Source organism: Dama dama, chromosome 1 (genome assembly GCF_033118175.1).
Source record: "Dama dama isolate Ldn47 chromosome 1, ASM3311817v1, whole genome shotgun sequence".
In the NCBI taxonomy this organism is placed as follows: domain Eukaryota; kingdom Metazoa; phylum Chordata; class Mammalia; order Artiodactyla; family Cervidae; genus Dama; species Dama dama.
The window spans coordinates 16,794,444-16,807,913 of record NC_083681.1 but is presented as its reverse complement, the minus strand read 5'-3'; the positions used below and the strand labels follow the sequence as shown (position 1 = coordinate 16,807,913).

Genomic DNA, 13,470 nt, shown 5'->3' with positions numbered 1-13,470 from the left:
GCGCGTCCCCGAACCTGGGAACTCGGACGGCGGAGCCCAGGCGGTGCCAGGTGCGGGGCACCCCGGGGGGACGCGGCCGGCATCCCTGCAGCCGCGCGCCCAGCCCCGGGCGGACGGGAGCGGGCGTCTTCGGAGGGGCCGGCGCGAGGTGGGCGCGGCCTCGGAACGCGGGCCCGCCCCCGCCGCCGGGGCCGCCCAGCCAGGCCGGCCAAGCGCGCCCCACCCGCGCCGCGCCCGGCTTCCGACTTCCCGGCTGCCAAGCTGAGCGGCCTCGCGCTCCGTCCGCCCGGCCCGCAGACGCGCCATGGGCCCCGAGCGCTGCCTGGCGCTGGGCGGCCTCCTCGCCCTGGCCGGGCTGCTGGAGGCCCGGCTGGTGCGCCAGGAGGAGGCCGGCTTCGGCGAATGCGACCGCTTCTTCTACGCCGGGACCCCGCCCGCGGGGCCGGCAGCCGCTGCCCACGTGAAGATCTGTCAGCGATCCGAGGGCGCCGAGCGCTTCGCCACCTTGTACAGCACCCAGCACCGCATCCCCGTGTACTCGGCCTTCCGCGCCGCGCGCTCGGCGCCCCTGGGCGCGGAGCCGCGCGGGCTGGTGGAGCCGCAGGTAAGCCAGGCGCTTCCCGAGCCCCGTCGCCGGGCTGGCCTCGCAGGGCGCTTGGCAGCCCCCCCGCGAGCGGTCGGGAGGGGAACGGCGGCCCCGGGCTTCGATGCCCGAGTCCGGAGACCCGGGTTTCCGACCTTCCCCGCCGCGCCCCCGGAATTACAGCCTGCCTAGACCCGGGTCAACACCCCGGGCCGGAGCTCGGCCATCTGCGAGCCTGAGATGAAGCTACGAGGGTCCGAGGTTCCCAGTAGGCGGTTACAGCGTAGACATCTGCAGTGTCTCATTCATTTCCTGAATTGTGAGGAGCGTGAGACGGTGACCCAGGAGATCAGTCGGATCTGCAGGACGCGGGGGCTGGGAGCTCACAAGTTGTTGCCACGATTCTGCAGGATGGGTGGGTAGATGAAGGCTCAGAGAGGCCGCCAAACTTGTGGAAAGATGCGGTCGGTCTTCCTACTAGGGAAAAGCCTTTCTTCTGCGGAAGCCACCTGAGCTGCAAAAGCCGTCCCTTCTGCACAAGGCATTGAGTAAATCCCATCTGAAGTTGTGTTGGGTTGTGCCATGCACTCGGTCGTGCCCGACTCTGCGACCCCATGGACGGTAGCCCGCCAGGCTCCTCTGTCCATGGAATTTTCCCAGGCAAGAATACTGGAGTGGGTTGTCATTTCCTTCACCAGGGTCGATCCCGACCCAGGGATCGAACCCGCGTCACCTGTGCCACCTGCATTGCAGGAGGATTCTTCACCCCCTGAGCTTAGGTCAATGAAATAAAGATACAGATGTTTTAGAAATGGGATGGGATAGGTACAAGTAGTAGGGAATCATTGACTGCCCCCAGCTAATGGGAGGGACAAACCGGTTTTTCCTGACTCTTTCTTAATATCTATTGATATATTATCAGACCGCTTGGAAAATCATGTGGTCTCTCAGGGGGTTTGGGTTCTGTCTGGTGAGAGTGACCAAACATTCCGAGAGGTCCCCAGAGGTCCTGCTGAACCTGCCTTAACACACTCTGCCCTAGTCAGCTCAGCCAGCTTCTGTCTAGAAGTTTGGGTCAGGCTCCCCTGCCCGACAACCAAGGGCACTTCATCCATAGGGGGAGGGGGCAGCTGAACATGCAGCACCCCCCCCCCCCCACTTTTTTTTCCTTTTAAAGAACTGGCTGACTTTGATATTTTTCTTATTTTTTTCCCCCAATGTTTTCATTGATGTATAGTTGATTTACATCAGCCTACCCCTTCTTGATGGCCACAGCTGCCCAGGACCACACCATGAGCAGGGGACTGACTTTCTGTTGTTTTATTCAGAGCCCTGGGTTCTAATTTCTATCATCTCACTCAGCTATTTCTAGCTCTAAGACCTTGACCAGATCTCAGGCCATCTGCACCTCTGTCCTCTTTACCTTCTCCACATCCAGCTGATGAGCTCAGGCTTGTGAAAAAGCCTTGGTAAATTAGATACGCTTAGGCATACACTGGGGCTTCCCTGATGGCTAAGACAGTAAAGAATCTTTCTCCCACTGGCTCACTGTAAACTTGGGCAGGTTGACTTAGAGGTAATAACAGGGTGATTCTGAGAATTAAATGAGTTACTTTATACAAGGTTCTCTGAGGAGTGCCTGATACATCAGCCCTAGCTGTTATTGTAACATAAGCCAAACACCCTCTGTTTAAAAAGGTAAACAAAGTCCTACTAGATTTAATCAGTCTTGGAGGTGAGAGGAGAGAGCCTTTGGGTCAGGGTGACATTTGTGCTGTGCCCGGAAGGATGTTCAGAAGGGGACAGGGATGAGGACATTCCCAGCAGAGGGAATATGCTTAGTGGGACGTGTGTGGCTGATTCAGGGATTCGTGTGGAGGGAATGGTCGGAGCAGCTGAACCAGTACCAGGAGGTAGATGATGGTCAACTCGTGCTCAGACTGCAGGGGAGTGGTGGAAGGGCGGGGTTGGGAATGGAGTGATCAAGGAAGTGGGAGGGGTGGGGAGCATTTAGGCACTTACTGAAGGAGCCCGAAGGAGCATGACTCATTCAGGAGAGAAGAGAGGGACAGGATTTTCAGGGAGGCAGTGGAGACTCTGGGCCCTGAGAAGTGAGGAATAGGTCTGGGGGGTAAAATAGGATGGGGGAGGAGGAAGGAGCCAGTGGGGTAGGAGGTTGTTGTTGTTGTTGTTTAGTCACAAAGTTGTGTCCAACTCTTAGCAGCTCCTTGAACTGGAGCCCGTTAGGCTCCTCTGTCCTTGGGATTTCCCAGGCAGGAATATTGGAGTGGGCTGCCATTCCCTTCTCCAGGGAAATCTGCGTGACCCAGGGATGGAACCCGTGTCTCCTGCATTGGCAGGCAGATTCTTTACCTGCTGAGCCGTCAGGGAAGCCCTGGGTTGAGGAGGGGGCAGCTCGAGAGCTAGGAGGTGCAGCGGTTCAGAAAAGCCCAGGAGGCCAGGCGTCCCTCCTGGGAAGCTGGCAGTGGTCCGGTGGCTGAGCCCAGGCAGAAGGATGCTTTCGTCTGCAAGGTGGGCTTGTGCTGGCTGTCCCTTCCCACCCCGGTGTCTGACCGAGTCAGCCAGGAGCCAGCGGGTATTTAAGTGGAAGGCAAGGAAGGTGAGAGGGAGGAGAAGCTGCCAGATCACAAGGCTGGCGGGCCCTGGAGCTCACTGCAGCAAACCTGCCTCCCCGCCAGCGCGCCTGCTGCAGAAAGATGCTCAGGGTTCAGCGTGGACTTCGGCCACTTCCAAGCCCTCTGTAATGCTGAGTCACCTGGTGCCCACATCACTTTTTTGTGAGGTCAGCATTACCGAGAGGCCCGGGAGACAGAAGAGAAAGAGGTAGGGACCTAAGGAACTGGGTGTTTGCCTTCGGTGGTGAGTCAGGCAGGGCTGTTCTGACCCTGGGGCTCCCGAGTTCAAGTCAGCGGTTCTCAAAGCTGGCCTGCAGTCTCCCTTTGGGAAAAGAAAAGAAAACTTTCTAAATCCAAGGAGATGGAAACTTAGTCACCTGTGTACTTAGAACCCTTAGGGTGTTGGCTGCCCAGTGCCTCCAGGACAAAGTTCACGCTGCAGAATGCAGGTTACAGGGTCCCCTTTCCCCAGGCTCCTGTCTGCAGCTCCAGCCTGCCTCCCACCCCCGTGGACTGTTCTAGCATTATCCAGCTGCCTGGAGGGCCTCTCATACACCATTCTGTGGGTCACGGTTGTCCCTTTGCTCACGCTCAGTCCTTTCACCCTGAACACCCGTCCTACACTGCCCCCATCTCACCCTTCACTGCTTCCCCTACTCCATCCTTTAAGACTGTCCAGGTGTCACCTCCTCCAGAAAGAACAGCCCACCTGAGTGAGGCTGAGTTAGACCTCCTGAGTTAGACCACCCCGCAGCATTCCCTGTAATTTCTCTATTTTTGTTCTTACCACATTGTTTTATAAAGGTGGCTTGGGCTTCCCTCGTGGCTCAGCTGGTAAAGAATCACCTGCAGTGCAGGAGACCTGGGTTCGATCCCTGGGTTGGGAAGACCCCCTGGAGAAGGGAAAGGCTACCCACTTCAGTATTCTGGCCTGGAGAATTCCATGGACTGTGCAGTCCATGGGGTGGCAAAGAGGCAGACATGACTGAACGACTTTCATTTTCACTTTCCCAGGTGGCTCAGTGGGAAATAATTCACCTGCTAATATAGGAGACATAGGTTTGATCCCTGGGTTGGGAAGATCCCCTGGAGAAGGAAGTGGCAATCCACTCAGTATTCTTGCCTAGAAAATTCCATGGACAGAGGAACCTGGAAGGCTACAGTTCTTAAGGTCGCAAAGAGTTGGACATGCCTGAGCGCTTACACATGCATGCACACGCGTGTGCGTGCGCTCACACACACACACACACGCTGCTTTATAACTACCTGCTCATGAGTTTGTCTCTCCAGTGTGAGCTTTTGAGAGCTGAGGGCCTCATTTTACTCATACTAGCCTTTCTAAGGCCTAGGACATTGGAAAGCACTCAGTAAGTTCTGGATAAAATCATATGATGTTCAGTGGTTCAATCCAGCAGCAGGAGGTGAGATATTCTGCTTGAGCTTTCTTGGTGGAGAGCTGCCTGCTTTAGAAGCTCGCCTCCCAGCTGGCCAGCCGCCACTGTTCCAAGCATATTCCATATGCAGAGCTGGAACCTTCCTCTAAATCCACCCCACCAGTTCTAGCTCTGGTGTTTGGAACTACCTCAAATGATTTAGCTCTCTTTAGCGTCATGTAACTGGAGAAGGAAATGGCAACCCACTCCAGTATTCTTGCCTGGGAAATCCCATGTACAGAGGGGAGCCTGGTGGACTACAGTCCATGGGGTCACAAGGACTGGGACACGCCTTAGCGACTAAACCACCACGACCACCACTGTCATATAACAGGTCCCCACATTTGAGGGGGCTTCTGAGGGACACAATGAGAACTTCAAAAGGAAGCCGAGAAGACAGAGGGGTGTTGTGGGTTTTATGTGGAACATGGTCACCTTAAAATTGAGAATGGGGAGAAGGTAAGAAAGAGATGGGGTAGCGTGTGTCCCTGTTAGCAGGATGGAAATGGTCTGAAGGGTTTGCTGTCAGAACTGAGGACTGGGTTCTGGTTTAGTACAGGGAACCTCGACCTTTAAGTCACTCAACTTATTTCCATTTAATGGAAGAATTTTTGGATAATGTACTAGTGATGTCTTTGCAAAGGATTTTGTCAATTCACACTAGAAGTCAATGTATAAGATCCTGTCATTTTCTTTAAAAAAATTTTTTTTTGGACATGCGACATGTGGGATGTTAGTTCCCTGACTAGGGATCGAACCCATGCCCCTGCAGTGGGGGCACAGAATGACCATTGGACCACAAGGGAAGTCACCAAGCCTTTGTCATTTTACACATGTGACTGTTGGAAGGAACTGGCTTTACAGTCTGCCTAAACTTATTTAGCCTTGCAAAAATACTGTGAGGTAGATCTTATTCTCCTCACTGTAGCTATGAGGCAACTGGCTCAGAGGGATTAATTAATTGTCGTGCCCAAGGTCACATAGCTTGGATTGGAACTCATGAGTAGTTACTCCTAGTCCGGAGCTCTTTCGTTTTACTGTGGAGATTTTTGACCTCCCATGGTTCCACTGCATTAGTGGTCTTAGGACTTTAATTCTCATCTTTCATGAAAAGGGAAAGTGTGGTCGCTCAGTTGTGTCTGACTCTTTGCGACCCTGTGGACTGTAGCCCGCCAGGCTTCTCTGTCCGTGGGGTTGTCCAGACAAGAATACCGAAGTGGGGAGCCATACCCTTCTCCAGGGGATCTTCCCAACCCAGGCATCGAACCTGGGTCTCCTGCATTGCAGGCAGATTCTTTATTGACTTGAGCCGGCAGTACATCTTTCATATGGGAATCTTAATTTCTACCCCATTTCTCTTTCTCCACAGTCACAGGACAAGTGGGGGCACGTATCTGGCCATGTGAATGTTGTTTAGGTGTCGGTGACTCCAGAGTAAAGCAGATATTTTGGTCAATGGCAAAAGTATTTTCCTAAAGGGCCCAGTGAAGTCATGTTTCAGATCTTAGTAAATATACGTGAACAGTTGTCATGGCTAGAACCTCAGTTAAGTCTTTGATCTTTCATCTCCATCAGTACCTTCTTGCTTGTATCTTCTGAAGCTGTTAGACGCACTGTTTCATTCATTCTAACACCAGCCCTCTTTTTATTGTGTCAGAGAACAGATACAAAGAAGATATCATACACTGACATCTCAGGGTAAGGGGCTCAGCAAATGGGACATTTCTGATTCTTTCTTCCTCGTTACGAAACCTGACTTCGGATCCCTGCTTTGCCACTTACAAGCTGTGTAATCAAATTCTTCCAGTCCTATTTTTCTGATCTGTTCATTAAAGATAATAACAATGTTGACCTCATAAAGTAGTTGTGACAAACAAGATAACACATATAAGCGTGTAGCATAGAACCTGTAATATGGTGAGGTCTTAATAGTAATGTGTACACTGGTAAGGTCTTCCTTTAATAGGTGTTAGACAGACACGCACACACACACACGAATGGAATGCTGGATTAGATAGGTAACTCCTGCAACCCTGCTTGTCTGTCCTAAAACATCCATCTGTGTATCTTCTCAAATGCTTGGTCTGTGTCCCACAGTCACATGATGGATGCTCAGAAGGTATATGGTGAGAGACAGTGGATGGAAGATGGATGGATGGGCGGACGGGTATAGGTGATTGGAAAAACCAGAACAAAGCAGGGGCCAGAGCTGCCTGCACCTGCCCTGTCCTGAGCAACCAGGAGATGGATTGTCGTAAAGCAAACAGTGAGCAACTGCATTCCAGGCTCCTGTGCCGAGCCTGAGGGGCGCCCGGCAGCGCCTGACTCAAGGGCAGCTTCCACAGTCATCTGCTCACAATTTCTCCTTAGCAGGTAGTAAAAACAGGAGTCACACATTCTCCCCCTTGCTGCCTTTTTCTTCATATTTGAATTGAGTGTCTCCATCGGATTCGTGGTCGCTCTCAGGAGCAAGTTAGGGTACTTGCCCTGGACTGGCAGAACATTTGAGTGACTCTTTGTCCTGGAATTATCTAGTGTGATGGATCTGTACACCATTCTTTCAGTCCAGACTTAAATTTGAGCAGTTTAGGGAAAGGAACTATCATTTATTAATCCCTTACTGTGTGCAAGGATCTTCACAAATTAGCTCATTCATAGAACAACTCTAGGTCTTATAATCCATGGTTCGTGGTTTAGGAAACTGACGTTCAGAAGCATTAAATAGCTTATCCAAGGTTATCTCTGCCAGCTGCTTATGCTGCCTCACTCCAAAGCTCTTAGCTTTCTTTTTGCTCTGTCATGCTGCTTTCCAGTGACAATGTCAGTATTTTCTCTCCAGATTCTTAACGGACTGATGTGTTATTTTCATTTTACTGAATTAATCCAGTTCTTTGGATGATGTCTGGCTGGGCTTCTAACACACTGTTCTGGAAATCTCAGTTACAATTCATGATGATTGAATGGGGCTCGCCTCGAGGAATAAAGATTTTATTTGTTGGGTTTCAAATTCCTCTTCCTTTCAAACTGACAACTCTACAAGTGGAAATATGAGAAGATAAATACTCCCACTTGCCAGTAGTATTCATTGCCAGTGATCTGGTCTTGCTCCCAGAATTCCTGTTTGGTCAACAGTGTCTTTTCCTTCATGTTGCATATCATATCTTCTGAGTGGTCCCGTAGCCTTTTGGTTCCACAGAACCTGACACATATGCTATTTGTCCATTGAAAGGAAGGAGACATAAGAAAGAAACCAACTCATCAAGTGAACCCAAAATAGAAGCACCATTTAGTATTCCAGTCATGCTTTTATTGACCCAGTGCCTGACAGACGTATGGCTCATTCACAGGAGGTCAAAGGAGGGCATTTTATACTTTTAATCAAAATTGAAAAATGAGTACTTCTTTTTCACAGGAAATAGATGACTGAACTAGGGCTTGAAGACATAAATTAAATTACATGTTCCAGTTGACTTCTACCTTCATTTTAGGGGTGATTGAATTGTCCAGGAGGCATGATGGAACAGGGACCATGTGAGGAAATGGCCACTATTTATGTATCTGAAATACTGGGCATCCACCACAGTCTCAGAACACACAGGAAGCACAGAGAAAGGAAAGCTGGGCTTATGAACCATAGAAAGATCTTTTCTCATTCTTGAATATGTCTGTTGTATCTGAAACCATGGAACCCGTGGTGACCTTGGATGCCTCCTTCATGGCCAGGTGGGACCGTTTGGAATGGTGGATGGCCTTGCTTCTGTGCCTCACTAGACAGATTTCACCCCTCTAAGCCCCACCATCTGTACCCTGGGGTTCAAGATGCCACCATCTTCATCCAGGCCTCTGCAAAACAGCTGCCCAACTGGCTGACCCATCCTGCCTGGGTCTCCTTTAGCCTTCCTCCCCCTGGAAGTCAAAGTCTTTCAAAACATTCACCCTGTCTCCAGTGACCCCACTGGAAACCCTTCAAGGGCTCCCCATTTCTCCTCAGATACAGTCCTTATCAGGGTCTCCAGAGTCCTGTGTGGTTGGCCTCCCAGTCCCCTCCCAGCCTTATCGGCTGTCACATGTTGCCAGGCCTTAACCTCTGTCCACTTTGGCTTCTTCCTGTTTTGTTTTGGTTGTTGTTTTTAATTTCTGTGTTCTCTCGCATCATAGGGTCTTTGTATCTGCTGGACTTTTTTGTCTTCCATGACATTCCCAACTACATCAGCTGCCAATGAGATGCTAGTCACTCAGTCATGTCCAACTCTTTGTGACTCCATGGACGCTAGCCTGCCAGGCTTCTCTGTCCATGGAATTCTTCAGGCAAGAATACTGGAGGGGGTTGCCATTTCCTTCTCCAGGGGAATCTTCCCAACCCAGGGATCGAACCCAGATCTGCATTGCAGGCAGATTCTTTACCATCTGAGCCACCAGGGAAGCCGTCAGCTGCCAATTATACTCTCTAAAGGCACCAAAGACACCTTTCTTTGCTAACGTGGTGCAAATGTACATTTATTTGTGTGACTGAGTCCCCCTGACTACTCTCCGAGTCCCATGCATGCAGGATACGGGCCTGTCACACTCACCATCCTAACACAGAGGCTGGCGACCTTTTCTGTAAAGGGCCACAGAGTAAATAGTTTAGACTGTGGGGCCATTTGGTCTCTGTTGCAAGTATTCAGCTCGGGTGTTCTAGCACAAAGCAGCCACAGACAATGCGTAAATGAGTAAGCGTGGCTGTGTTCCAAGAAAACTTTATTTATGAAACAGGTGGTGGGCTGGATTTGGTGCACAGGCTGCGGCTGGCCAGCTTCTGGTCTAGCGCGATGCCAGCCCTGAGTGTGTGCTTATTAGTAAATCTTGTTGAATATTGAGCACTCACTAGGTACGGGTTGAGCGTTGGCAGTGAAATCTGAAAGCTGTGCAGTCTTATTCCTCTTAGGGCATGGCAGCCCTAGATTGAGACCTACAGTCAATTTCCGTGAACTTTTTTAATGTGGTGGTGGTGGTAGTTCTTTATATTTAGGCCTTTTTAGGATGATAAAAGTAATCATGTGCTTATGGTTAACAAAAAAGATTTCTGAGCATTTTGGAAGTATATAAAGAAAAAGATCCCACTTCTAACAGATAGCCAGTCTTCACAGTTTGTGTGTATGGGTGTGAGTATGAGTGTGTGTGTGTAACATTCCAGAAATTTCTATCACATACAGAGAGACCTGTGCGCACTCATATCCTTTCTTCTGGTCAAGCATTAGCATCCTTTTGGATTCTGTGAAGCCATGTCTAACTAGCCTCTCAAACAATCAGCACCCCCGTGGAGTGGGAGAGGGAAGGGACTTTTGATGAGCAAATTTGCACAGAGGCATAAACAGTTTGTCTCGTGAAGCACTTTCATGCAATAAATATTTAGAAGGCCTGAGGACTTGAAATGCAAAGTCTATTTCATCACCTTTTTCTTTCACAACTTTAAAATCATGTATAACTGACAGGTGGCCTGAAATAACGACCCTCTTTGCCCTCCTGAGTAGAGGAGGTGTCATCCTCCTCTACATTAAGAAGAGAGTGGGCCTGGGTTGACCCTGGGCTGCCCGAAGTCACAAGGCCAGTAAGTGACAGAGCTGATGGCATCTCATTTCCAACCTGGTGTTCCATCACTGCTGCCAAATAGTCTCACCTTTAGAGGAGCTGGAAGAAAAGCACATTCGCAAAAGCCTGGAGGAGAGGTCAAAGAAAGGGAAGTGATTTGCCTGGGGGCGGATTTACTAACCTCAGAGGCTGTTGGTGACAAAACATGGAGAAGCAGATGCTGCCTTTTGTGCTAAAGACAAGAGGTCTTAAGCTTCAACAGCTCGAGAAGGATTGAGGTTGGATGCAAATAAAACATTTCCTGATATGAGATCTAGAGCCAGGCATCCTAGAATGCAAAGCCAAGTGGGCCTTAGGAGCATCACTGCGAACAAAACTAGTGAAGGTGATGGGATTCCAGTTGAGCTACTTCAAATTCTAAAAGATGATGCTGTGAAAGTGCTGCACTCAATATGGCAACAAATTTAGAAAACTCAGCAGTGGCCACAGGACTAGAAAAGGTCTGTTTTCATTCCAATCCCAAAGAAAGGCAATCCCAAAGAATGCTGAAACTACCACAAAATTGCTCTCGTCTCACACGCTAGTAAAGTAATGCTCAAAATTCTCCAAGCCAGATTTCAACAGTACGTGAACTGTGAACTTCCAGCTGTTCAAGCTTGTTTTAGAAAAGGCAGAGGAACCAGAGATCAAATTGCCAACATCTTGCTGGATCATCAAAAACTCAAGAGAGTTCCAGAAAAAACATCTATTTCTGCCTTATTGACTATGCCAAAACCTTTGACTGTGTGGATCACAACAAACTATGAAAAATTCTTAAAGAGATGGGAATACCAGACCACCTGACCTGTCTCCTGTGAAATCTGTATGCAGGTCAAGAAGCAACAGTTAGAACTGGACGTGGAACAACAAACTGGTTCCAAATCAGGAAAGGTGTATGTCAAGGCTGTGTATTGTCACCCTGCTTATTTAACTTATATGCAGAGTACATCGTGAGAAATGCTGGGCTGGATGAAGCACAAGCTGGAATCAAGATTGCCAGGAGAAATATCAATAACCTCAGATATGCAGATGACACCACCCTTAGGGCAGAAAGTGAAGAAGAACTAAAGAACCTCTTGATGAGTGACAGAGGAGAGTGAAAAAGCTGGCTTAAAACTCAACATTCAGAAAGCTAAGATCATGGCATCTGGTCCCATCACTTCATGGCAAATAGATGGGGAAACAATAGAAACAGTGAGAGACTTTATTTTTTTGGGCTCCAAAATCACTGCAGATGGTGACTGCAGCCTTGAAATTAAAAGACGCTTGCTCCTTGGAAGAAAAGTTATGACCAACCTAGACAGCATATTAAAAAGCAGAGACATTACTTTACCAACAAAGGTCTGTCTAGTCCAAGCTATGGTTTTTCCAGTGATCATGTGTGGATGTGAGAGTTGGACTATAAAGAAGGCTGAGTGCCAAAGAATTGATGCTTTTGAAGTGTGGTGTTAGAGAAGACTCTTGAGAGTCCCCTGGACTACAAAGAGATCCAGCCAGTCTATCCTAAAGGAGATCAGTCCTGGGTGTTCACTGGAAGGACTGATGTTGAAGCTGAACTCTGGTACTTTGGCCACCTGATGCGAAGAGCTGACTCATTTGAAAAGACCCTGATGCTGGGGAAGATTGAGAGCAGGAAGAGAAGGGGACAACAGAGGATGAGATGGTTGGATGGCATCACTGACTCAATAGACATGAGTTTGGGTGAACTCTGGGAGTTGGTGAAGGACAGGGAGGCCTGGTGTGCTGCAGTCCATAGGGTCACAAAGAGTCAGACATGACTGAGCAACTGGACTGAACTGATGTGAGAGCTGTGATGTTGTTGCAAAGGACCCAAGGGCTGTCAGGTCCCCCTCCCTCATGAACTTGAAGATAAAGATAGCACTTTGCCTGTTAGCTTTGGAGCTTGGCCATCTCATAGTTAGTTACAGTCTTGCGTGGAGACTGGCTGTGAGCCTTCCCTAGTTTTCAGATGAAGGTGACACATTATTGAGTTGACAGTGGGACCTTGCAGGCTGCAATTCTGCACCCAGGGAGCTCATTGACCCGGCTTGTCGCTGCTCTTGCTTTTCTGCTGTCAATATTGGATGGCCTTCTGCTCCTCCATTCCTGTCCCAGGCCAGTCAGAGCCTGGGAGTTTCCTGTCACTCATTTGCATAATAAATGTGGTCACAGCTAATCATAGATGAAAGATTATCTTCAGTTTGTTTTCTGTGAATAAATTGGGGTTTATATGGACAATTCGGGAGACCCAGGTCGGGAATATTGCTTGGAGAAGGAAATGACAACCCACTCCAGTATTCTTGCCTAGAAAATCCCATGGACGGAGGAACCTGGTAGGCTACAGTCCATGAGGTCACAAAGAATCAGACACGACTGACCGACTTTACTTTCACTTTCTTTCAGTGGCAGAAATAGGCTCACCCTGTTTATTATCTGTACCTTCATCTCTTCACTCCTGGGCAGCAAGGGAAGAATGTTAGCTTCTCTGATGGAAGAGTCCCCAGACATCAGGCTGCTGATTGATTCCTCTAGTAGTATCTTTATTATCGTTAGTGTCACAACCATTTATTGAGTTTTGGGGTCTAAGCCCAGAAATAGGAGTCCATGACGTGGGCCTGGGACAAGACTTAGTCCCTGCCCTCAGGTGTCTTTTTACCTAGTGAAGACGGTGGATCAGACACAAGAAATGCCCCACTGGAAGGGGCAAGGACTGGGCATATGGAGTCATTCAGAAGATGGGTTTTGTAGTGAGATGATTTGGGCTGAGTCCCAGCTCTGTCCCAGCATCACAAACTCAATGGATATGAACTTGGGCAAAGTCCAGGAGATAGGGGGGACAGGGAGGCCTGGCCTGCTGCCATCCAGGGCGTGGCAAAGAGTCGGACATGACTTAGCAACACAGCTTAACAACAACAGCTCACTCTGTTAGTTACTGACTGGGTGACTGAATCTCACAGAGCTCAAGTCTCCATCTGTGGCCCAGAACTCATAAATCACCCCTACCCTATGGATGAGGCTTCCCTGATAGCTCAGTCAGTAAAAAGATCTGCCTGCAATGCAGGAGACCTGGGTTCGATCCCTGAGTGGGGAAGATCCCCTGGAGAAGGAAATGGCAACCCACTCCAGTGTTCTTGGCTGGAGAATTCCATGGACAGAGGAGCCTGGCAGGTTATGAGGTTGCAGAGTCGGACACGGCTGAGTGCCTAAG

General features: G+C 49.5%; 1 protein-coding gene across 1 annotated transcript in view; it reads left to right on the top strand.

Annotated features, from left to right (window-relative positions):
• Window positions 1-280: 280 nt before the first annotated feature.
• The window catches only part of ENDOD1 (endonuclease domain containing 1), a 32,830-nt gene continuing 19,640 nt past the window's right edge, over window positions 281-13,470 (top strand). Inside the window, exon 1 of the mRNA XM_061143827.1 lies at window positions 281-604. Within this exon, the coding sequence (XP_060999810.1) occupies window positions 305-604 (300 nt within the window). The 5' untranslated portion in view covers window positions 281-304. The remainder of the gene's footprint in view (window positions 605-13,470) is intronic.